Genomic DNA, 24,413 nt, shown 5'->3' with positions numbered 1-24,413 from the left:
AAGATTTCAGCTTTGTTGTTTGGGTTTTTTTTTTAATCTCCAGGCATGTTTTATTTTTACAATGCTATTTTGTTTGAGGGTTTTTCACTAAGAAAAAATGAAGACATTTTCACTGGCAAAGCAAAGGGCTTATTTAAGAACACAAAAAACTCTCAAAACCTTCCTGTATACTTGAGAAAATGTATGAATTGTCTAAAAGTTCAGTATAAAGTAGAAAAATTATCAATATTCTGGTCTGAGAACAGAGACATCCCCATAACATTACATGAGGTGTTCAGACACTGCTGGAAATGATAGAAATAACCAATAAAAATTAGAATATTAAATAAAAGGAGCAAAATTATATATAGACAATACACATGTACCCTGCTCAAGTAGGTGACATCCCTGCCTAAAACAGGGAGATGGAATTAAATCATATTTAGGGTCCCTTCCAACCCAAATAATTCTATAATATATTTTAAATCCATTCTAGATACTTGTGGAACTCAGAGCAAGACTCAGGGACTCAATTTTGAATGTACTCTTACCATTTAACCCAGTTCCAGCCACAAAATGACCAGGGGAATACTGCAGGAACGAGGTTTCTCTTACACAGAAAGTCATGAAAATGATGATATCCATGAAAATGCTCCGCAAATGTCGACTTTTATCATCTTTGCTACAGAACGGAGCAGGCTGAGCATAAATTATTTATGATGTGTAACAGTTTAATGGAGTATAAAATAGCTTTTTTTCTTCTCACGAGTAGTACAAGCCCTGATTTTTTTGTTGTTGTTGTCAGCTCCACACTCGGCGATGTGCTCGACCCATTTACAGCTGTGACATGCAACAATTTGTAAAATTGTTCTATAGAAACTCTAACTTAAAGGAACGACTTACACAAGCTATTTATTACTCTCTTAAAGTGCTATCACAGCATCCTGCCAAGAACACAGCAGGAAATTCCAGGAAAGCACAGGCAGCTCCTCCAGAAATTTAGGGAAGCCCTTGCATGAGAACCTGCAGCACAAAACCAAAACCTCTCTGTGGGAAGGGGCTCTAAATCCACTTTCATTCCAGAATTAATCCTGCAGGACATGCCCCAATCCCCAGGAATGCAGGAACAAGCAGAAATTTGGGATTCCTCATGGAACCAAAGGGATTTTAAGGCCAGAGAGCTAAAACCTTCAATTAACAGAACTATGGAGCATACAATAGATTCCAAAGGAAAAAGGGAGCCCATGGTAAAACCCCTTCCTCCAATCTTATTAAATTACTATAAAAATTATTAAAAGTTCTGATAGGGAGTCCTGGAGTGATTTGGGTTAGAAGGGACCTCTGGGATCATTTAATTCCAACCCCTTGCCATGGGCAGGGACACCTTCCACTGTCCCAGGCTGCTCCAAGCCTTGTCCAAACTGGCCTTGGACATTCCCAGGGATCCAGGGGCAGCCACAGCTGCTCTGGGAATTCTGTGCCAGGGCCTCCTTGCCACATCACATAAAACTGCTTCCAATTCTGTCCAGTCTAAATCCATCCTCTTTCAATTCCAAACCACTGCTCCTTGTCCTGTCACACAGGATGTTTCTGATTTATAATCAGCAGCTTTTGTGAGCCGTGGATGTGGGGGCCATGATAATATTTACATCTTTTCTGTGAAAATCACCTCAATTATTTAAGTTGTCTACACAGGAAGACAACCAGAAGCCCTCAAGCCAGAGAGGCGTTTACAGAGACATGGACACTTCTCCAGGAAAATCCATTTCATCAGAAAGCTGGCATCTGAAACAGCTGAGATTGCATCCTGAAAGCATCTGTTTTTCTTTAATATTAAAGAGATCTGAGGGTGCAAAGTTCTGGCACAGCTGATGACACCTGTAACCACCTGAAATGTAGGCAGGGAAAATGTTCCTCTCTTTGGCAATGACTGTGAAGGGATACTTAGGATGAAAGCTTTATAGCCAGGCCTCTACACAGGAAAAAAAATAAATCTAAATACTAAACTTTTAAGGCAGCATAAACTGGAGATTCACCTAATTAGTTTTGTTCCTCTGTATAATTAACCATCACACCCTTGAAACTAAACGTGAACAGTAAATCTGACTTTAAAACCCTCTCTTTTACTTACAAATTATGATCAGACTTGCACTGAAAACTACTTGGAAAAGAAACAGTTGTCTCCTTACTGTTCCACTGGTACAAAAACCTTGTGTCACCCTCTCCATAAAATAAAATTACTTTCCATTCATTTTCCACTCCACAGACCCTCGAGCTACAGTTCCAGAAGCACGAGAGAGAGTTAAAGATGCTCCACGCTTCATCTCCACCTTTTCTGAGGGCCTAAGCCAAATTCATTTCATCCACGTCAAAAAGAGAGAAAACCCTTCACTAATAATAAATAGAATTTCATTTTCTTCTGCTGAGAAATTTCAGCATTCATGGAGTTTCCAAGGAATCTGGTTAGAGCCAGCAGAGAGGTGCCCACCATGACGGTTTCAGGGCATTTCCTCCTTTATATTTCCAATAAAGTCAAATTTAACTTAACCATGTCTGTAAGACCCTGGGGAAAAATAAAATAAAATAAAATAGAAAAAGGGAGCCCAGAGATCTCCAGAGCTTTGTAGAACACAGAAAGTCCTTCCTGGAATGCAGGGATTATAGGGAATTCCTTCCACCAACTCTGGAACATTGCAGCATCAGGCAAGAGAGGCCAAGAGGACAAAATACCTCAGAGAAAAGAGGCAGAAGTTTGTCCTGAAGATAAGAACAAAAGGATGTTGTTGTTCTTCCATAAGGAGAGGAAAAATAGGGGGAGAGTTGGAGAAAAAGAAAGCAAAAATGAAGAACTGGGGTGAACAAGGGCAGGAGGAACCTCCAGGAGCTGGCAGGGATGGAAATAAACAGATTTGAGAACAAAGTGGGGTACTGGGAAAAATTTAGACAGAAATATGTCCAATAAAACAAATTAAAAGCAGAATTTATGAAAGAAATAGTCACATATAAAAAGAATTAAAACTCAGATATGAGTCTACTCAAAACCAGCACCAAGTCACAATTCCAACAGTAAAAATTACTTTTTGTTTTCAGGACAACTTGGAAAGGTTAAAGAATGTCCTGAGTTAGTCTAGCAGTCCACATGGAAAAAGAGTTATTTCACTCTCCCCAATATCTAAAATATGATATGAATTTATCTGGACTTTGGAAAGATGAAGAGAAGGAAAATTTGTTTTTTAAAACAGAAAAAAATTACTGTGAAGCAAGCAGCACCAAAACAACAAAACACAGCAAAATCATGATTTCAGGAGTTATTTAATGCGATATTTCTTCTCTGGTGAACTTCAGTTCTGAACTTTGTATTTTTCTAATCTTTAAATCTCACTTATTTACCACCTTTACCCATTCTCAGGCACCGAACTGTCAGCACTCTGAATAGAAAATTACAAACAGCTTTTTCCATGATATTCCACATCCAATTCACCCTCACGGGGAAATGTTTTTCCCTAACCTCCACTCCAAACTTACTCTCTGTCAGCTCAGTGTCACCTGCAGATGTGCTGAGGGTCAATATCCCCTTATTTTCCTCAAGGTCAAGTCTGTTCTTAGAAAAATTTGAAATTAACTTTCCAGACCCATCAAAGGTTGCTATTTTTGTGCTGTGCATCCCCTCACTCGCAGGTAGTGGGTTCAAAGAATGATTTGCTCAAGTTCAGTATCTTTTTCCTACATCATTGCTTTGAAAAGGAATAACTACAAGGGTTTGGGGTTTTTTCTTATGCTTCAAACAGGCAGATAAAAGTGAGCAGGAAAATTAAAATATGACATGAGTTCCTAGGATGTAAAACAAAGATCCAGCTGACCTCTTTATCTGAGCACTTCTTAGACGTCCCTTTATGAAGGCAGAAACAACCCCCACTAATTATCCTTCTTTACAGAGCATTAAAAGAAAACCTGATAGTTATTCCACAGAAGTATTTCCTCACTCCAAAATACGATGCACATGAAGCCACTGTTGTGAGTCTGCTGGCATGACTTGAATATTTGGGATATTTGAGTATTTCAGTTGTTTTACATGCTGGGAATGACTCGTTATCGCTGAGCACAATAATTCTCTTCCCTCCCGGAAGATTTCCAAGCAGCTCTCTGGCTCCAGAGGCAGGAATCACCCAGCAAAAGGGTGCAGAAGTCCCTCACTGAGTTCTTCACAGGCTTAAAGACTTAAATAAACTTTGAAAGTCAACCTGTAACCTCCAAAATGACTTTAATCGTTGAAATTCACGCTCACACTCTTCATGCTCCACACTCCAACACTTCACTGAGCCCAAAACGCTCACCTGAACCCCAAACTCCTTTCTCAAAGTCATGGATTTTTGTCTTTATGGATTTGAAATGCCCTGATTTTGGAATGCCAGCATTCAAGGTGTGTTAATGACTCGGAATTGTGACAGCTGCTGTAGAAACCAGCCCTTGGCTCCAGTACAGCCCCATTAAGCATCCATCAGAAACTACTCTGCATTTGCTCATTTATTACTCCTGCATGGCCCAAGGGGGGAAAAGGGGGAACAGCAAGACTTTCTTCCTCTGAAGCAAAATCATAAGCCACTTACTTATCCTAATGTCACGATTCCCACTGTTTATCTGCATGATAATTAGGAAAATGAGAAGTAATGAGGTTTATTTATTTATTTATAAGCGTGATTTGAATTCAAATATCTCTAAAAAAACAGATACCACGGTATCTTATTATGTTATCACAGGGGTGGATTTTCCAAACTCAACTAAATTACTGAAAGTAATGAGACAAGAAATATTATTACCTTCTTTTGCTTCACCCCAAATTTACGTTGACAAATTTCTCCCGTATCACTCCTGTGTGAAATTTTTTACAGCACTGACAGCTGAAAGCAATTTCTGCTTTCAGAATTAAAGTTTCGTTTGCGACCCGTTGAAATCAGGTTTTGTTTCAGGTGGGCGGTGCCTCTTTGTCTTTAAATTTTTACATTACTTACGTTATTCAAAGTTTATTTTTGTTTTCCAGATTCCCCAAACACCCAACTGTACACATAAACACCATCAGCATGATGTTGAATTTCCAGCTCCAAACTCCCCTGCACTTTGCAGGGCTGAGTGCAATTAAAGACCCTCAGCTTTAAGAGGATTGGGCTATCAGGAGAATAATTCTTAGTACTGAACTAAAAGGATGTTTTAACATCCCAAATTTATTAATTAATAAATTAAACTCTTCCTTTCTTTAAAAAAAAAGGAGGCAGAGTAGTTTTTCCTCCAGGCACATCGTGGTACAGCTACCACAGAACAGATCATATAACACTTGATAGGACTGAAAAAGTTCTTAAAATTTGTAAAAATACCTCTAAAACCTACAGACTTCACCATGACATTCCACTTTTTGCCTCATCCTCTCCCTGAAATATCCTTTTTAATTGTTTGTGTACAATATTTTAGCTATACTGGCACCTATTGCTATAGCACTTGAGCACCTCAATATATTCCAGACAGACAATGACATGAAAAGATATTAGAAAGATATTTAAAAACCCCTTAAACACCTTAAAACCTTTTATCTTAAAAAAGATATTTTAAAAACAAAAAAAACTTAAAATTACATCTAAAAATTACTTTTCTCAGGTTCTTCTCCAAGCCGAGCAAACCGAGTGACCTCAGCCACTGCGGAAAGCAGCGGTAAAACAAACCGCATGATTTCCACACCTCTGTCCCCCAAAACGCCTAAATCTGGCAATTCCACCCAAAATGAGGACAACCAGAGCACTGCAAAAGGGAATATATCCCTACCCAAAAACAGCTTTATCTGAGAGCAAGGAAATATTGACTAGAAGTGAGAGTAGGAGAGGCCCAGGCGATTGTTTCGGTGAGCGGAGGAGCCGCGGCCGCGTCGCGGTGTCAAAGGAACGCGTTTTAATCCCGGGCGTGCGTTTGTAGCGTGTCATGTACAAGGACAAGCCTTGACAAGGCTCTGATGTGGTTTTTGTTGTGTCACACAACTGGCAGGGTCTACACGCTCCAAAGGCCCACAAGTAATCAAAAGGAGCCTGGCTTGGAATATTTATACACCAAGAACGGGATTTAAAACGTTCCTCTCGTGCTCCCTCCAGGGCAGAAACGAGACTGGGCCCTGAAAGAGGGAAGGTGTGTGGAAAAAGGGATTATTAGCCTTATTTTTTTGCCCATGCATGACAAGGAATGATGATATTCATTTGGGGAGATAGCACGGCAATTTTGTTACTGTTCAATAAAAAGGGAGTAGCACGAACAAATTGGTTAATGAATGAGGGAGGAGAGAGCAGAGTATTATGCAGTGAATCTATAAAAATGAACTCAATTTGAATTCAACCCAAAGAACAAATTGATGGAGCAGCAGGCTTTGTAAAGCACTAGATCTTCATCTGAATGCCGAAATAACACAGTGATTAATTTTGCTTCAGTCAAATATCTTGGGGTTTGCTATATAAGAATTAAAAAATAACATGCTTTAAATGCTGCTTGACTATCAAAACACATTCTCCATTCAAAAAGAAAGCTTAAAGAGAATAAATGTTCCTTCTCTGTACTTTACTTGCCTTCAAAATTCTCATTTTACCGTGGTTTTCTTGTCTGTCAAACTTTGACACCGAGGGAAAAAAAAAGCCATTAACTGTTACATAGAAAAATTATTAAAAAAATACATCTATAACATGTTGCCAAGTGAAATGCTGAAGGAAGGAGAAAATTATTTCTATTGTTCCACTGAAACAAATATCTTGAATGTCAGCATGGACGTTGTAAAGGGACAGAAGAGAGAGCCAGGAAAAGGCAACTTGTGGTTCCCAGGCCCTTAATGGCAATTTCAGAGAGGAAATAAAACATTTATTTCCCAGTTTATGTGACAAATCATACTGGGATTCCAACTCTGGCACCACCACAGGTTGATTTAAATGATTTTTACTGTTTTCCTCTATCAAGGTGGAGGGAAAACTGTTCATTTATTAATTTTAGACATCAGATGGGTCTTCAGTTCTTCAAGGCCAGGTAAGAAAATCACTCATGATTTGTAAATATGTGACAGGCAGCTCCTTTTCTTAGTGGGGAGAAAATTATCAGCTTTATTTGCTTAGCAAGAGCTTCTTGCTCACACAGTAGTTTCACATCACCTGTTTAAGAGCCCCTAAAAGACCTGAATTTCCATCCCAAACCTTTTAGTGCTGCAGTAGAAATGCCAAAAAAGAGGGAGAGGAAGAAGGAATGTGTGCCAGGAGAGGCATAAACCAAAGGAGCAATATTCTGTTTATTCCAAGGAACGTGAGTGCAGTCAGTGCAGTAGAATGTGTATATGCCAGATATGAATGTCTTGCTCTTTGTATCCCACTTCCTTCTCTAAAAATCAACCAAGAGATTATTCATTATTATTTATTTCCCCCAAAATGAAACACACAAAAAATGATAGATGCCATCCTCAATATTCCAAAAGACCTTCTTCCTCCTGTCTTCTGTGTCAGGAACAACCAAACCCAGGTTCCTTTTGCCCATAGCAAAAAGAGCTTTTGCTGCAACGAAGCTGCTTCTTCTCAGCCATAAAAACATCACAAAGATAACCATGTGCATGGGACTAAATAAGATTTTATGAGTGAAACTCCCCAGATCTCCACGTTCAACGAGGTTTCATGAAAAATTTCTACTTTTTAAATTATAAAACTGAGGAACAAGAGACAAAATAACTGTCAGTAGATTTAATTTTGTACCATTTGCTTCCCAAACCTTAAATCTCATGTTCAAGTATCAGACTTTAGTATTTTACTGCCATAAATTGTGAATTACAGTCTCTGCTCGTGCTTACTTCTCCAAAAGCCCTCCCTGCACCAAGCAATCCTATTTTGCCTCAGGCTGTGTAGTTTACCTCAAATTACTTCAGAATCATCTAAAAAGATTCATTTTTCTATTAAAATGATGAATGAGCTAAATGAGGTATGTAATAAATACTGCAGGTTTGTAAACAGACTTTTCTCCTGAGAACTAATGCCTTAACTCATTTAATTCTTCCCCCTGGTATCTCCTGGTGAAGTCATCCTTAAAATACGGTTTGTCCAGGCCTGGTTGGAAAAGAGCAGGAAGGGTCAGGATTTAATCTGTTTATGGAAAATAGGAAACGTCCTCATGACAAAATTAATGAATTGACGACAGGAAAAATAAATGCAGCCCCAAAGGGGAGGTCACTGCCCAGCACAAACTGGGACCAGTCACCCCAGGGTGATGGGGAAAACACCAAACCAGTTCAGGCACAGAGGAGTAAAAGATTCCATTTTAATAACCTGTATTCAATTATGACAACAGGTCAGATTTCCTCCTCACATAACTCAACACACTTCAGCTCTGATATGGCCAGGAATGTGTTTTGTCTATTGATTTCAGGGCTCAGAGAAGTAAAAGAACTTCACGTCTCAAATAGGATTTTGCTAGGGAAAAAAATATCCAATAATCTGATTATCACAGTGACCTAAAGTGCAAAAAAAAAAAAGTGCTTTTTAATATAAAGATACTTCTACCACATTGATTTTTTTCTTTTTGAGCGAGGAATTTTTTGATAGAACTTCTTGTGCAGAAAATAATTTACAAAACAATGAGATTCCTCAGCACCAACAGATTTCACTCTCAAACAGGTGCTTCAATGAAAGCCTGGAACAACACATGGGCAAATAGATATAATTGCATTAGTATGGATACAGACTTCTAATGATAGCAATAATCAAATTTTAATGTTCTGGTTACAGCACATGAACAGAACAATATTTCTGTGCCTCTTCAAAGGGAAATGAGACTTTAATGTCATTGGCAGCTCAATAAAACCATTTTCTAACATACAGGCTCCTAATGACAACTCGTTTCAGTCCAGACAGAGGAGCAAATGTGTTCACAGTAAACTCCAGGTCATTATCAGGAGATGGAAATACAACAGGTCCTCTGCACTTTGGATAATATTGATTTTCTACCCCCTATTCTCCTCGTCTCACCCTGACTTTCAGAATGACTCAAGTGATGGAATATCAATAAACTATTTATGGCAAAGCCATCACATTGAAAACCCAAGTCAACTAGGCCAAATTTTTAGATTTGCAGCAAAAATCTCCAATAATAAATATGGCAGAGAACAGGTCTACAAAAGTATTCTTGGAGCCATCATAAGGACCTACAGCCTCACCCTCTGCTGCAGAGAACCACATCACCATCAAAATTCTTTATGGCTGGGCTGAAATAAAAGATTTGATTTATTCTGAAACCATTTTTCAAGAGGGATGGGCAGGAAAAAAAATCATATCCACACTAAGAGTGTGTGGAAAAAAAGAAGTATTTTTAACCAGCTGCAATTCTTGACTTTGAGCACGTGATATACTTTGTCCTTTGGTGAAATCACAGAGATGCTTTGCAAATGTCACATCTCCAAAGTGAGGAAAGCTAAAGGCACAAAGCCACCTCGTTTGGTGGCAAGGCCAGCTCCAGCAGTTCTCATTCTGCACCCCTGACAATTGCCCTCCAAGCACAAGCTGCAGTTTCCTCGATGGAGATGGTTTTGGAGTTGGGCGAAAGCAGATTGGCTGCATTTGGAAAGGGCTTCAGGGTAGGTGTGCAAAGTGTTTTCCTCAGTTCTCTGTGCTGACATGACAGGAAAGGAGAGCCACAGAGAAGAAAATAAAAGAATTCTTCACCCACCCCTGATGTACTAGGAGCCCTGAAACAGCTGAGGAAACAGCCCTGAAGACAGGGGGAAAAGCAGAGGGGAAAAAAATGGATAATCTTGGAATTACAGAATGGTTTGGGTTTGAAGGGATCTGAAAAATCATCTCATTCCACCCCCTGCCACGGGCAGGGACAGCTGCTGCTATCCCAGGCTGCTCCAAGCCCCATCCTTGGACACTTCAGGGATGGAGCAGCCACAGCTTCTCTGGAAAAACTCCCCACCCTCATTCTTCCCAGGTTCAGCTTGTTCCACGATCAAATATCCCACAGCCAGAGGTAAGGGAGAAGCCAGAGGAGATCCAAGACCTCCCCAGCACCTGCAGAACATCACTTTTCCAAGACACAACCCCAAATCTGTGGGATAAGGAAAGCCTGGCTGTGCCCAAAATACTCACAGGCAGTGGAATTTAAAGGATTGCTGAAGGAATCGACAGCTGCCTTAATTTCTGCTGAGTTAAGCACTGAGAGTTGATTAAATCCTCACACTGACGCCACAAGGGATTTCCAGGGTTTGGATCAAGGTCTGGAAATTCCACTCTGAACAATAATTTCTACTTTTGCTGGCACAAATGTCAGAATTACTGCTTTGCAAACCTTTGAATCACCCTAAAATCTGTTTTTTTGCAGGATCTGACATCCTGCCAGCCCCCCTGAACTGAGGGCACTTCCTGGGACACAGCACTGAAGTACTTCAGCTATTAACACATCATTTCATCCTTTTTTTTTTCCCCTCATTTGTATAAAGAGCTAATTCTAACTTTTGGGATGTTAACACTCCAAATTTCTTCCTTCTGAGATTAGAAGCAGCTGCTGGTATTAAAATTTTCCAAAAGTGGGAAATATGACTTAATTTTACATCTATTTATTAAAACCTGAATTAGCACCCTTTACAAAGGAAAACTCAAATTCTTCTTTTCTCACCATAATTTCTTTTCCTTTGCACTATTTGAACAATTTAGCAGCAGCAAAGGAATTTATTTTGCTACTGACACTTCAGGAACACTTGTTTTTCTCCAAGAAGAGTCTGACAAATCAAATCTGGGCTCCATAAAACACAAACCTGCTGTAGCAGTTTACTAGAACACAGAATTCCTCGCAGTACCTGACAAAGGATACAGAGAAATACATCTCTGATTTTGAATTCAGCTCTGATACAGGAAATAAATGCACAGGTAGGGGAAGCAAAGAAGCCAGAGAAATAAAATATGACCAATTACAGGAAAATAAAGGTGCTGACTTATAGGAAGGTGAGAATTAGTCAATATTTTCATATTTAAGGAAACAAACAGACAAAACCTTCTTGATATTTTGTAATCTTAAGAGTACATTCTTCAAAGAATGAACAAGCTACAGCAGAAATGGCAAATCTGCAGTGGTGGTAACAAACCTGCACCCAAGAACCACCAGATATTTCCAGATTTCACAGATGGAACCAGGAAAATTGATCAAAACCGAGATGACACAACTGCTAAGTTTGATATTCTGAAGCAAGTGAAAATTAACCAGCGAACTAACTAAATAAAGCAGTTTCATATCCATAATAAGGATTTTCTCAAGCATTTGGCTGAGGAGAAATCCAGGTTGTCCTTCCCAAAATCACCACAACAGGGAGAGAAAGATTCAAATCCCCAGTAATTATGCAAATAATAGTCTCCATAATAAACCATCACCTCCTCATTAGCTCCAGGCCACAAAACCCTTATCTCTCCCACACAATATTAAGAATTTAAGGATTTAAGGCATATAACTAAGGCTGTACCTTGGTCAAAATTCCTTTCCATTCTCCTTTGTTCCCATGTTTTAAAATTACTTAATATGAAACATTTGGTAGAACACTGAAATTATTCTTCAACAATAACGTCACCACAGAGGTGAAAAAGCATCCAGAAATGGCAGTAAAAGATATCAACATCAGATTTGAACTCCCACAGCACAGATGAAGCTATTGCATATTGAAGTGATTGATTACTAAAATACCAACCCATAAGCCTTAAAAACTTTGGATTTTACTTCAGATTTAGAGGGCCCAACAAATATTTATGTTACTGCTGCCATAGGTAATTCCCATTTATTTTCATAGCAATGCTCACATTAAGTATTTTAAACTTTTTGCCTTGAAAATACCTATTTCCTTAAAATATACTTTAAATTTCCTTAAAATATACTCAAGTATATTTTTAAGGCATATTTCCACCTCAGACAACAATGATTATTGTTAGAAAGAAGAGTCAATAGAGACTCACTACAGCAAGCAAACCCTCTATAAAGGAAGTTATAAATCTGTCAGACATTTGAAATGGACTCAACTGTATAATGTCAGTTTTCTGAGGAAAACAGCCAACCCTATGTTCCAATTTCCTTCTCAGGAAAGTTTGATACATCAGCTTTAATGAGAGATGATCCTTTTAAACAGAATTTTTCACTGAGCTGCTTCCAAAGTCGGAAACAAGCAGCAAAACTCCTTAAAAGAGGGATATTTGACCACAATAAAATAACACGCTGCTACCTAGACACGGAAAAAAACCGAAATAACGAGATCTGCTCTCTCCTCTTTTACCAGCAGGCCTGAGGAGAGAGCTGCATGGAAAATCTGTGATTTCTGTAAAAGCCTGAGGACTCACAAAGCGCTGAGCCTTCTGCCGCTCCTCCTCCGTGGCCGCTCTCTCGCGAAGGATGGCTCGGGTCAGGTGCTCGTTTGAGGAGATCCTCTCCCGTTCCAGGAGTTTGCCAAACTCATCCCGAATGTACATTTGTTCTTGTTTCAACCTACAGGAGGTGCAGGGAGATTTTTAGGCTGAGAGAAATTTCAAAATCTACTTTCCAAATGTAGCTTCGCAGTAGAGCAGTCGCTTCAAAAGCTGTCACAGAAATGCTTTTTATTCTTGGCTTCTTAAGACACTTAAATACAAATGTTCACTAAAAGAATCCAGAAGTTTATTTCAGAACCAAGTATCAAAATCTGAATACGCAGAAGTTACAAGTTTTGACATCACTGTTCATTAAATCATATAAATTACAACTGATTCAATTAAATATATTTTTAAGTAAGATGCAAAGAACTTTGTTGGTTGGCTTGGTTTTTGTCTGGTTTTATGGAACCATTTCTCCAGGAAAATCCTTTTCCCAGCAGCCAGTGGGCACCCAATTTCCACCTAAAAGCTTTCCTGCACTGGGAAAGTGTTTTCTCCCTCTAAATCCACCATAAACCCAAGGATTTCATCCATTTCCCAAGCTCCACCATCGACCTTTGCCAGCGATTTGAGAGGAGGAGAGAAAATAATTACTGAACTTATTGCAACGGAGTTAATAAAGGACAACTTCAGGCCCAGAAATTTCTCAATATTTACACGTCACAAGCCATAAATAGATTTGAAACCTTCAATGGAGTACTTGAGACAAGCACACCGTGTCTCATTTTCATGGAAACAACTCGGAAATCGCTCGGTGAATAAACCTGGTGTGTTGTGACACCGAGCACGGAACTCCGAGCAGTAATGGAGCTGTGAAACACTGGGTTTCAAATAGATTTTTTTTTATTTTTTTTTTGAAAGTGATGGAGAGGAAGCTTCAATATTCACAGTGCATTTATCTGTTGTCAAGGGAGCTCTGGAGAACAAATCCTAATGAGTCAGGTCACTTTGTAAAAGGTACCAGCATTAGAGTACATTAGATTCTTCCCCGGGGAATACATTTAAGTGAGGTAGGGAGGAAAAAAGACAATTACAAGATGTATTACTTCAGTGCTCCAAACCCTCTGAAATGCAGCAACCAACTGGGAATCTTTATAAAAGTTTATTAAGCTGCATCTTCAATTACTCCAGGAAAAAAAAGGAAAAAAAAAAAAAAAAAGTCAGATTATGCAGACATGGACCAAATTCCATTAAGTGATTTCCCAAGGTCCCCCAAATTACTCCAGCAGGATTGATATAACAAATCCTTCATACAATCATAACAATCCTTCATACAGCACAGTCAAAACATGCTGGTTGTCTTTTGGATTGGAGAAATCATGTTTTGTCTAAAAAGGAAAAAAATGTCAAAATAGTAGTCTCAGCACCTTTTTCTGGTGAGCAACAGAGAGAGAGCATTTAATGCTTCCAAGACTGAAGGAAGAGCCTTCCTCATCCTTCTTGGATTTGACCTCCTGCAAGTGGTTTTCCTTTAAAAATGTCTCTTCTTTATGCTGCTGTACATAGCAGAGTAATTAAAAGATATGAAATATACTTTACACATAAAATAGCTGAAAAATCCAGCCAGAAGTTCCCACAGTATAAACTCTGAAAAATTAAAAAACAAAAAAAACCCTCACAAACAAAAAAACCTCCCGAAAAAACAAAACAAAACAACCCCCACAACGCTCAGATATTTACATTTAATTCTTCTTTACATCAAATTTGATCTTTTTCCTAATCTGCCATTTAAATCTAGATCAAGACACTCAGGTCACCTCAGTCAAGGAAAACCCATTTTACTGTTTGGTTTTCTCCTCCCTTCCCTTTCCTTGCAGGGTGTTCTACCATAAAAGAAAATGACATTATTTCATTACCAAGCTATCAGAAGGATATGACAGGCTAAAAAGGAACTTTTTTTTCTATCCAAGACTGGTCCTGGCAGGACCTTCAAGGAAGAATTTCAAGTCTTTTTTATCAACTCTCACCCTCATTTGTGTCAGCGGGATCACACAACACGACGAGTTCAATTCCTCAAGCATCCACCCAACCTTCATTTAGGGCAATTTTCACTCACAAAACAAAATTCCTAAACAGCCATCTCAACTGATTGAAATTCAGCAGAGTTTTTAACAAAATAAGCAGGATTTTGAAGTCATTTTCATTTATTTGAGTTCCGTAATTGGGTGGCTTGTAGGAGCTTAATGAAACAAACACGCGGCCGATCCCGCTGATCGCAAACATTTGCCTGCACCAACCTCCAGAAGGTTTTTTTCCTTGGCATTACAAATTCATTTTCCTGCTATTCAGCATGTACTGAATAAAGGCAAACATCAGCTGGATCTACAGTAATAAATTAGATGATTATCTAGGCAAAAGTAAAAATAATAAGTAAAAAAATATATATATAATAGTAAAATAGAGGCACCTCTGCAATTTGTGAGGAGTTACACAGCACAACTTGTCACTACCTCAGGAATTCCACGGGAATTTTTCAAGTGACATTTTTAATTACAGCAGAAATAAAGGCTCAAGATAATGGTTCTTGTGTTTGAACACAGAACCCCAGACAACAGAGAGTGTTACACTGATCATTTATACAGAAAGGATGTTAAAAAAGCTGCTGAAGCAGCAGAAAAGGCTGCTGGCTATACATTTTCCCCACACAATTGATATTTTTTTGAATAAAATCCTTCTAAATAATTATGAAATACTGCTTTAAGAAGTGTGGAGTGGCTGATTTAATGAAGTGTGGCATGCAAGGCAATCACTTCTCATGGTGCTATTGGAAAACACACATAAAGCATTAAGAAGCAGCTCCAGTTAAAGTCGGCGTTAACACTTGACAATATTTCATTTCTCAACTGCTTTATAGCACACAACCAACACAAAAAAAGCAACAATTCCTGCCTTTCCCCAGCACTGTCGTTGAGAACTTCAACGCTCTTAACTTAATGCTATGAAGAAAATTTATGTATCTGTGGGTTTTTTTGTAAGAGGATGGGTAAATCCTGATAAACCAATCAGCCAGGATTTAGGGATCTCAGAAGATTTATTCCTGTCAGAGGGGCATAACAAGAATTTTACTATTTTTGTTAGCACATTGTCATATTTAGGCTCCACTGTAAGACAAATTTTTGACTGTTTTAGTCCTGAAGACACTTTAATCAAAATAATGTCTGCAGTACATTCCACCTCTAAATCAGATTTGGCTCACACTGAACACAAAAAGCCACCACGTCACCTCCAGGAGCAATTGCACAACAACAAGCAAAAAGAGTTCTGGAAGACACTCCCAGATATAAAAAAAAAATACATAAATATAAAAATATTTGTTTGTTTGTTTATAAATAAATAAATAGCCTTTTTTTTGCTAATTTCAATTTTTTGAGATGTGGGCAGTAGGAACAGAAATCAAATGTGATCAAACCACCCATTCCAACCTTCTCTCCAGCAGAGCTTCAGACCAAAGGGAAAATACTTCACCAAAATAATATTTCTGCTTCTTCATTCCATCTTTTTATTACTCTCTTTTCTTTCTGGAAGAGCAGGGAATGTGGAATTTTAGTGGCATTTATTATTATACAACTTTTGAACTACGAATGTCCTACATGTAAGATGAAGCAAAAGAGAATTTCCCTGCAAATTTAACAAATATTTCAGAGCATTATCTAAAACAGACTGAAATGTTTAACCCACATCTCTAAAAATCAAATAGTAACAACCTAATAACACAAAGAAAAATGAGGAAAAATGATTTCTCAATTAAGTAATGACTTAAAATTAAAAACTGACAACCATCGTATCAAGTCCAACAAAATAAAAGAAGGCAAATATAGAACTAGCTCCACTTTCCAATTAGAAATTAGAATTTGAAACACAGAAATGAAAATTTAAGACCCAAACAAGAAAGCATCTCTGAGGGCCAAGGAGTTTTCTGTATCACAAGAAATACAAAAATATACTCAAAAACACAAGATTGCTAAAACTTTATTGCACTCCAAGTAGTTTCCATCCTTTTCAAATCTAGTTTTTAATTAAGTTCAAGAAAAGCAAATTGTTAATTTTGCCATGTGGATTTATGGCCCGGGACTCTCCTCATGCCCAGCATGACCCCTGTTAGCCACAATAACAAGATGAGTAATTTAATTCTAAATCCACAAGAACTCCCCCTTTTGTTTATTTCAAAATATCCATTTCTGTTGTTCTTGAAAAACACCTGCAGATGTTAATTAAGAAAAAAGCACCTTTTAATTCAGAGACAACAGCAACATACTGAGAAAAGCTGAAAAATATTAGTTTTGTGCTTTGATGGCCACTTCACAGTTTATTCTACATTAATCAAGAACCCACAGAAATCCAAAACTGGCAAACAATACTCTTAGAGAAATACAGTAATCTGTCATTTCCAGCCCTTATTTTCAAATATTGGAAATTTATTACGCTATCAAAGCCTAAGTATTTCCTTTTTGACATTTTTTCGGGGCAGTGATTACTTGCCAGTTGTTTTATCTTTATTACAGTCTCCAAGCTCCACAATCTGATGGATCTGTGGCTTTCCACGATAAACTCACTCAAGCCTAAAGCATGAGCCGTGTCATTTTCCATTACTTCCAACCGAGCAAAAATCAAAATATTCCCTGTTCCAAAGTCCACTGTCAGGAAAATCATCCTGCCCTCTATGAATCAGGGAAAAATTTAATGAGGTATCATTCAACATGGAACCCAAAAACTTACTCCAGCTGCAGATAAGATACAAAATGAGGAGGATTCATGAGGTTTTCTGCTTTCTTGGACCCCCAACAAGCTCCTTAATTCCTCCTGACAGACTCGCAGAAGATCACAAAATGTTTTGAGCAATGTGTTTAGGCCACGTTGCAATATTAATGAGTGAATAATGTTTGTGAGTGCTGAGTTTCAATATTTCATGAGCACAACTCAGGATGTGCCACGGAAAGCCAGGGTTGGAAATCACCGGAGCTGACGAGGGATTTGAAAGGATGTGAGAGACGTCAGGAAAACATCTCCAGGCTGAGCTGAGGTCTGAGAGGTGTGAAATGGAGATTTCTCCAACTCCATTTCACCTGTCTGCAAAGTCGGAGAAATTACCTCAAGTTCATCTGATTTTACAAACACGTAACTAAGGACAGAAACAGGGAAACAAATTATCTGAAAGGTCAAGTCTCAGAAAACACAAGAAAGTTCTTCAAAACTGAAGTTTTACCACTGTTCACTCATTAAAAACATTATTCTCCACTCACATAAGACTTTGCACAGTGCAGGTGGTGGGAGTTGTTTTAGTAGAAACCACATTGCTAACAACTGCTCTAAAATTTCACATTTAAACCTTTCAGATCACGCAAATATTAACAGAAAATATCATTTTTCTGCACCTGAAAGCCATGGTGTCAAAAGGACATTTTGCCTTCAAATTTTTGGTGGTTCTGTTGGTCAGCCTGGAGAAAAGAAGGCTCAGGGGGGATCTTCTGGGTCTCCAGAACTCCAGACAGGAAGGGGCAGCCAGGGGGGGATTTGGGATCTAATCCCAGGGAACAGGAGGAGAGGGAACAGCGTCAAGCTGTGCCAGGGGGGGTTTTAACTTGGATACTGGGAAAATTTCTTCATGGAAAGGGTTATCCAGCCCTGGCACAGCTGCCCAGGGAGTGTTGGAGTCCCCATCCCTGGATGGATTTCAACAACTTGAAGATGTTGAACATGGTTTAGTGGTGGCTTGGCAGAGCTGGATTAATGACTGGACTCAATAGTTAAGGAATTTCCAACCTAAAAGATTCCATCATTTCAAGATTCCAAACCCAAAATGCTTAATCTTTAAAATCATGGGAATATGAATTCAAAAGGATCATGCAGCTCATCAAACCCAGATTTATCATCATTTCATGAGGCCTTAGTGCAAAGCCAGACAAATGTCATGGCAGAGACCCAAATTGGCCCCACTTTACCCACCAGAACCAGCACCATTAAAACTCTCTGACAAATCCATCACAGCAGACCAAGAGCTCTCGTGACTCCGGCGCAGGCAGAAGAGGGAAGGGATCTCACTTCTGAGCAATTATGCTTGAACTCCACATTATTATATTTAATGAGAACTCCATCGCTTTATTCCATATCCACTTCTTCCTCAGGGTGACTGCTCCCCCTTAACATTTGCCATACATGCATATAAATTAGCCCTTGATTTGTTATACACGGTACTGAGAACTGTGAAGTGATTCCAGCACTGATCCCTGAGCTGCTGGTGACCTTTTCCCATCCCAATAACTCCTTCCTCGTCTTTGCTCCATCCCACACTGTCACACAGCTCCCACAGCAGTCTGGGACAGGTTTGATAGCGACAAGAAGGGCAAGGGATCAGGGGATTCTGATCTTTAGGCTGAATTCCTACCTGGAGTTCTGTGTCCAGCTCTGGGACCCTCAATGGCAGAACGAGGAGCTGCTGGGGAGATTCCAGAGGAATCCAAGGAGCTGCTCCAGGGCTGGAGCCCCTCTGCTCTGGAGCCAGGCTGGGAGAGCTGGGAATGTTCTCCTGGAGAGGAGAAGGCTCCAGGGAGAGCTCAGAGCCCCTGCCAGGGCTTGGAGGGGCTCCAGGAGAGCTGGAGAGGGACTGGGGACAAGGCCTGGAGGGACAGGACACAGGGAATGGCTTCCACTGCCAGAGGGCAGGGATGGATGGGATCTGGGGAAGGAATTCCTGACTGGGTGGGCAGGCCCTGGCACAGGGTACCAAGAGAAGCTGTAGCTCCCCTGGATCCCTGAAGTGTCCAAGGTCAGGTTGGACACTGGGGCTTGGAGCAGCCTGGGATAGTGGAAGGTGTCCCTGGCCCTGTGGAATGCGATGCTCTTGAAGGTCCCTCCCAAGCCAAACCATCCCATGATTCTGTGATTCCATGATGTCTGTTCTAAAAACCCAAGAAAACACTGAAAATAAAATTTTTAGAGCATTTTCCACCTTGTCCCACGTAACCATCACTGCCCCAGTTACCCCTATTTCAAACACCAGACTTGTCACATCACACAAACAGTCCAAGCCACACCATCCAGCACAACACCCTCATTATCCCTTTCCCTTTCCCAGCTGCCTCCCAACCCCAGCCTAACATCTGTCAATGGAACAATCCCTGCTAATGGCCACGTGATTTTATGTGCCAGTCCTTGATCAGAGGATCCAAGACGCTCATTTCAAAATTCAGTTATCTACCCAACTTACTCCAATTAATTCAATTTATCAACAGCGTGGACAGCTTGTGAACACTGAGAGCAACAAGGACAGTGACTCTTGTCAGTGGTTGAGTTTTCTTGGAGATTCCTGAGATGTGGGGGTGTTTTTGAGGCAGTCTTTGGTGTCGGAAGGAGGAGGGGTGAGTAGAAAGGGGGGGCAGGCTGTTTGAGGGGATTTTTAATTACACTCCATAAAGCCACTGCTTTTAAAATATGTGCATTTAGATCAGCATTATATAGAGACAAAATGGATGAGCAAATTCCCACCTTTATGCCAGAGGCACGTGGACAGCCCCAGTCGAAATTGTAAAACTGTTTTACATAATTTGTGTATGTTTAGCTAGCCACATAACTCCACTTGAAATTACTTTCCAACTTAATACCCTTCCCCTTGGGATCTGCAAAAGCAGTCCTGGAATTATGACAACATTAATTATCTGTTAAAATGAAGAGACAGTTGGAAAAATTTTTATTAGTATCATTATTATTATTATTATTATTTTAAGTGTTTCTCTGCTGCTCATTTGCTGCTTTTCAAAATGAAAGAGCTCAGCAGTTTGAAAACAAAGGTTTGTTTAAAATTGCCAGGGGGTGAACAGTTTTCCTCTTTCCTACCTGAATCTAAAACTATGAAGCAGGATTATTTTTGTGGATGCTCTCTCACTGGCTCCAAGTCATTTTCCCAGCTCTCCTCGAAATAAACTGATCAAGATGAAGTTCAGTATCCAAGTTGTCAGCTGAGATGGCAGGTTTTAAAATCCAAGTGAAAAATAATCCCTTGAAAATTGGGGTTTATAAAGGCAGGAGTGAATTATAGCTCTGCTTTCTCCAATTTCTACCTCTCATCTCCAAGATTCATCTCCCCATATCCTGAGAGCCAGACATAATGGTATTAATGGAGAATCAGAGCAGGAAATCTTGGAGGCTAACTCTGCCATTGCCAAGCACCTTTCTTCTTCTGAAAACAATACCTTTTTTCACTGAAAACAATAAAACTTGAACAGGCTACTAAGGCAGTTTGATACTTCCCAACTTCATAAACATTTTTTATGCTTCCTTGGCATTTTGCAGGTAAAAATCACACTAGACTGAACTTCCCTGGTTTGAAGACCTTTGAAGGCACCAGCTACAACAGCTCACCTGCTCACTGTACTTATTTCAGAGTTCAACCTCTGTTTAAATCCCAAATTCCTGCACATTTAATCCTGGCTTCTCCCCTCACCTGCAGAGGGACAGCCCTGCCCCAGCCTGACCCTCCTCGTTCCCTCTTTTCCCGCGGAAAAGCGGAAACGAGGAATTATCCCGTAATCCTACACACCTCAGGAATATTATGGCTGCTGAGGAGTAAATCCACTGCTAAATCTTCTGCTGAGAGTGAGATCAGACAAGGCAAATGTCTGCTGAGAGAGGGGAAAAAATGTTGGAGAGATGGAATGGCTGGGAAGGAAAAATAGGAAGAACTCAAGGTGGGAAGTGAGGCCAAAATCCACTGCTGTCTCCACAGCCCTGAGGCTGAAGGGGCCCTTTGGCACTTCAAGGAAAAATGGTTTATTTAAAATTTTTATTAAATCAGCTGCCCCTATAAAATCACCTTCCCTTCCTCGATGTGATTATCAATTGGGATCTCAAGCTAGTGCAGCTTCTCTTGCCAGGAGATATTAAACTCTTATTTTTGAGCTATCCCAAGTCAAAAGAGTTCTAATCACTTTTACTGCTTCACAGTATTCCCAGCTTTTCCTCTGACTGTCAGCAGCAGTTTTCCAAACTCCTTTCCCACTTAATCCAAAAAGGTCCCTGTGGCAGAAGACAAAATAACAACTATTTCCTAAAAAGGAGCTTTTTGTTCCCCCTGAGGACAAAAAGCAGGTATCCCAATTCAACACAGCTGATTACTTGGGGGAAAAAAAAAAATCATTTAGGAAGAAAAGAATGCTTTGAAGAAGTTTTCACCACTATTAATTCGCTCCCCATATGAACTGTAGGTACATTAAGATGCTCTTCATAACCTACCTCACTGAAATATAAAATGAATATTGTAAAGAAATCCATTATTTTGTTTTCCCCCTTGTTCTCCACACCTGTGCCAGGAAACTGGAATAAACATGTCATTACAACAGAAATCAATAGGAAGTTTTAAAGTATCCACCAGCAGAGAAAGGTCAAGCCCCAGTATTGATTTTAATATAACAATTTTGGCTTGCAGTTTCCCAAAGGCTTCTTGTCCAATACTCTTCTTCATTCTTCTCTCACTTTACATTTCACTGGTGAATTTGTTCTGCACCAGCTCTTTACTCCAGGTTTACTAAGAGCTCATCATTTATGCAATGTACTGCTCAGACATGACAAAAAAAAAGGTTGTGGGGAAGTGCTCAGAGCATCAATGAAACCCCAGAGTGATGAGCAGTTATCTCCAGACAGTCCTTGAAGCACAACAACAAAACAAATAAAAATATCTAAACAAATAGAAAAAAATTAATGATTACAATTTTAATTACCCACCACAGAGTAACTCTGTGACCCAGGGTGGAGTCAAAGCTGATTTGCAGTTTAGAAAGATTCCTCCAAACAGATGAGGATGTCACAAACAGAGGCTGCAATCACTTGTCCAGCTGATGTCAGATAAAATGTCACACCCTCTGCAGCCCAGCGAGCCACAGAGAACAGAATCCAGCAATTCATTCCCAGGGAATGCTCCATGAGCTCTCGTCTGCATTACTCAAGGAAAGGATTTTTCATGTGCTTTTCAAGAGAAAGGTTACCCAAGTTTGATCACCTGGTCACAGGTGATGAGATGGCAGAGACACAGAAAAAACTCAGTTATCAAATCCACCAGAGAATCCTGCAATGGTTTGGGTGGGAAGGGACCTCAAAGCTCATCCAGTGCCACCCCTGCAGGGACACCTCCCACTGTCCCAGGCTACTCCCAGCCCTGTCCAGCCTGGCCTTGGACACTTCCAGGGATCCAGGGGCTGCTCTGGGAATTCCAGCCCAGCCAGCAATTCCTTCCCCACATCCCATCCATCCCTGCCCTCTGGCAGTGGAAGCCATTCCCTGTGTCCTGTCCCTCCAGGCCTTGTCCCCAGTCCCTCTCCAGCTCTCCTGGAGCCCCTTTGGGCCCTGGAATGTTCTGGAAGCTCTCCCTGGATCCTTCTCCTCTCCTCCTCTGTTGTCACGCCTTAAACACCTCTTGAGCAGAATTATTCAGAATTACTGAAGAGCCACCAAAGCAAACCAAAGTCTATTTTTGAGCCTTCTCCTGCCTTAAAATTCCTCCCTACAGCAGGAGTTTTCCTCTAAGAAACAAATCCTGGAATCACAGCACATCACAGGACAGTCACGAGCAAACTGCACAGGGACAGATTTCTGGCACACCAACACAATTCCAGGGATGAATATACTGAACACTTGTACAAAATACACTTCCTGCACTACTGAAGGCACTGCCATGCACAGCAGTTTGCAAAAACACCTCACTCTACACATAATTAATATTTGCCCCGTGCCAAATCATATTTAAAAAGTGGAAGCCGGGAAACACTTGCCAAGCAAGAAACTGAACCCCGCCCAAATATAATTAGCCTGAGCTAAATGATTAGCAAAATAAAAAGACTGAAATTTCTCTGATTTTCAGGGGGTAAAAAAAGGCAAGTCATCATTCAGGAACGTTCAATTTCCATGGGAAATCACATCCATCACTTGCCTCTGAAGCAGTGGTTTGTATATTTCAGTGGAGGAATCCAGCACTCTGATGAGGTTGGCAGTAGCTAAAATTTTATCATTATGCTGATGATAGAAGTTGTTCTTTTTGCTGTCTCAAAATACTTTTTACTTTGCCTGCACTTTTCATAAAGCAAACTTGAAAGACAGATTTACTGAGCCCCATCAGTATCATGGAGCCAAACAAATGAACAGTTTTGTGTCCAAGGACAAATTTAATGGATCAAGTGGATAAATTCCACTCTGTTCTCTGATGGGAGAAGGAAAATTTATTATTTCCCCAATGCCTGTTATCAAAGCCATACCATCAAAAAATTTCTCATTTTCTTGGGAAATTAGGAAAAAATGCTAAACATTTGCTGAGCTTGTCCAGAATAAGCAGAGAAAAGGCAAAATTTGAATTATCACCCCCTGATCCATTGACTAGTGTGGATTTATCTTATTTATTAATCAGAATTCGTCTCTTAATTATCACTTATTACTTGTCACCACTGTCAAGCTCAAGTTTGTGTGTCCATCCTCTCATTTTTATGTTCCCTTGAGTATCACCCTAAGACTGCAGCTCCAACACATTAACTGCACACAGTTACTATTGCAGACACTGCAGATTCTGGGGTAAATCAGTGATAATCAATTTTCTAAATTAACTTCCTGAAATGAAAACGCTTTTCAGATGAAACATTTCAAAATGTTCAAAAACCAAAGCGAGGAACAACAGCTGGGCTGAGCAAAAGGAGGAGTAAAGTGGAATCAGTGCAGAATTTTGGAAATATATTCTAAGGTGGGTCTAAATCACTACTTTATTAATTACCCCAAGTCCTGTAAAATAGAAGCTGTAATTCATATAGAGAGTTGATGGCATTAAAATACAATTTAAGAGTCATTCTTCAGCTCTAACCCTCAAAATAAGCAGAGATTTTAACTTTCCATAAAGCAGCCCATCTGTACTGTGTATGGATGTGTGAATAAATAATTTATCTATGAGTTCAAATTAAGATTTCTTCCCTTCACACTCTGAAATGAGTAAAAGACATTTTGCAATCAAACCCAAATGTGGTAATACACTGC

At 39.7% G+C, this 24,413-nt stretch overlaps 1 protein-coding gene across 9 annotated transcripts in view; it reads right to left on the bottom strand.

Annotated features, from left to right (window-relative positions):
- Positions 1 to 24,413, bottom strand: part of CHCHD3 (coiled-coil-helix-coiled-coil-helix domain containing 3) — a 122,539-nt gene that overhangs the window by 75,007 nt on the left and 23,119 nt on the right. For all 9 annotated transcript variants that reach the window (XR_015286040.1, XR_015286039.1, XM_086886376.1 and 6 more), the window contains exon 4: positions 12,345 to 12,489. Coding sequence is in view for 7 of the 9 variants with exons in the window: in XM_086886376.1 (XP_086742502.1) it covers positions 12,345 to 12,489 (145 nt within the window). In the remaining 2 variants the exon portion in view is untranslated. The remainder of the gene's footprint in view (positions 1 to 12,344; positions 12,490 to 24,413) is intronic.

Source organism: Cyanistes caeruleus, chromosome 4 (assembly GCF_971803275.1).
Source record: "Cyanistes caeruleus chromosome 4, bCyaCae1.hap1.1, whole genome shotgun sequence".
NCBI lineage: Eukaryota > Metazoa > Chordata > Aves > Passeriformes > Paridae > Cyanistes > Cyanistes caeruleus.
The sequence above is the reverse complement of the archived record's forward strand: the minus strand, read 5'-3'. Positions and strand labels throughout refer to the sequence as shown.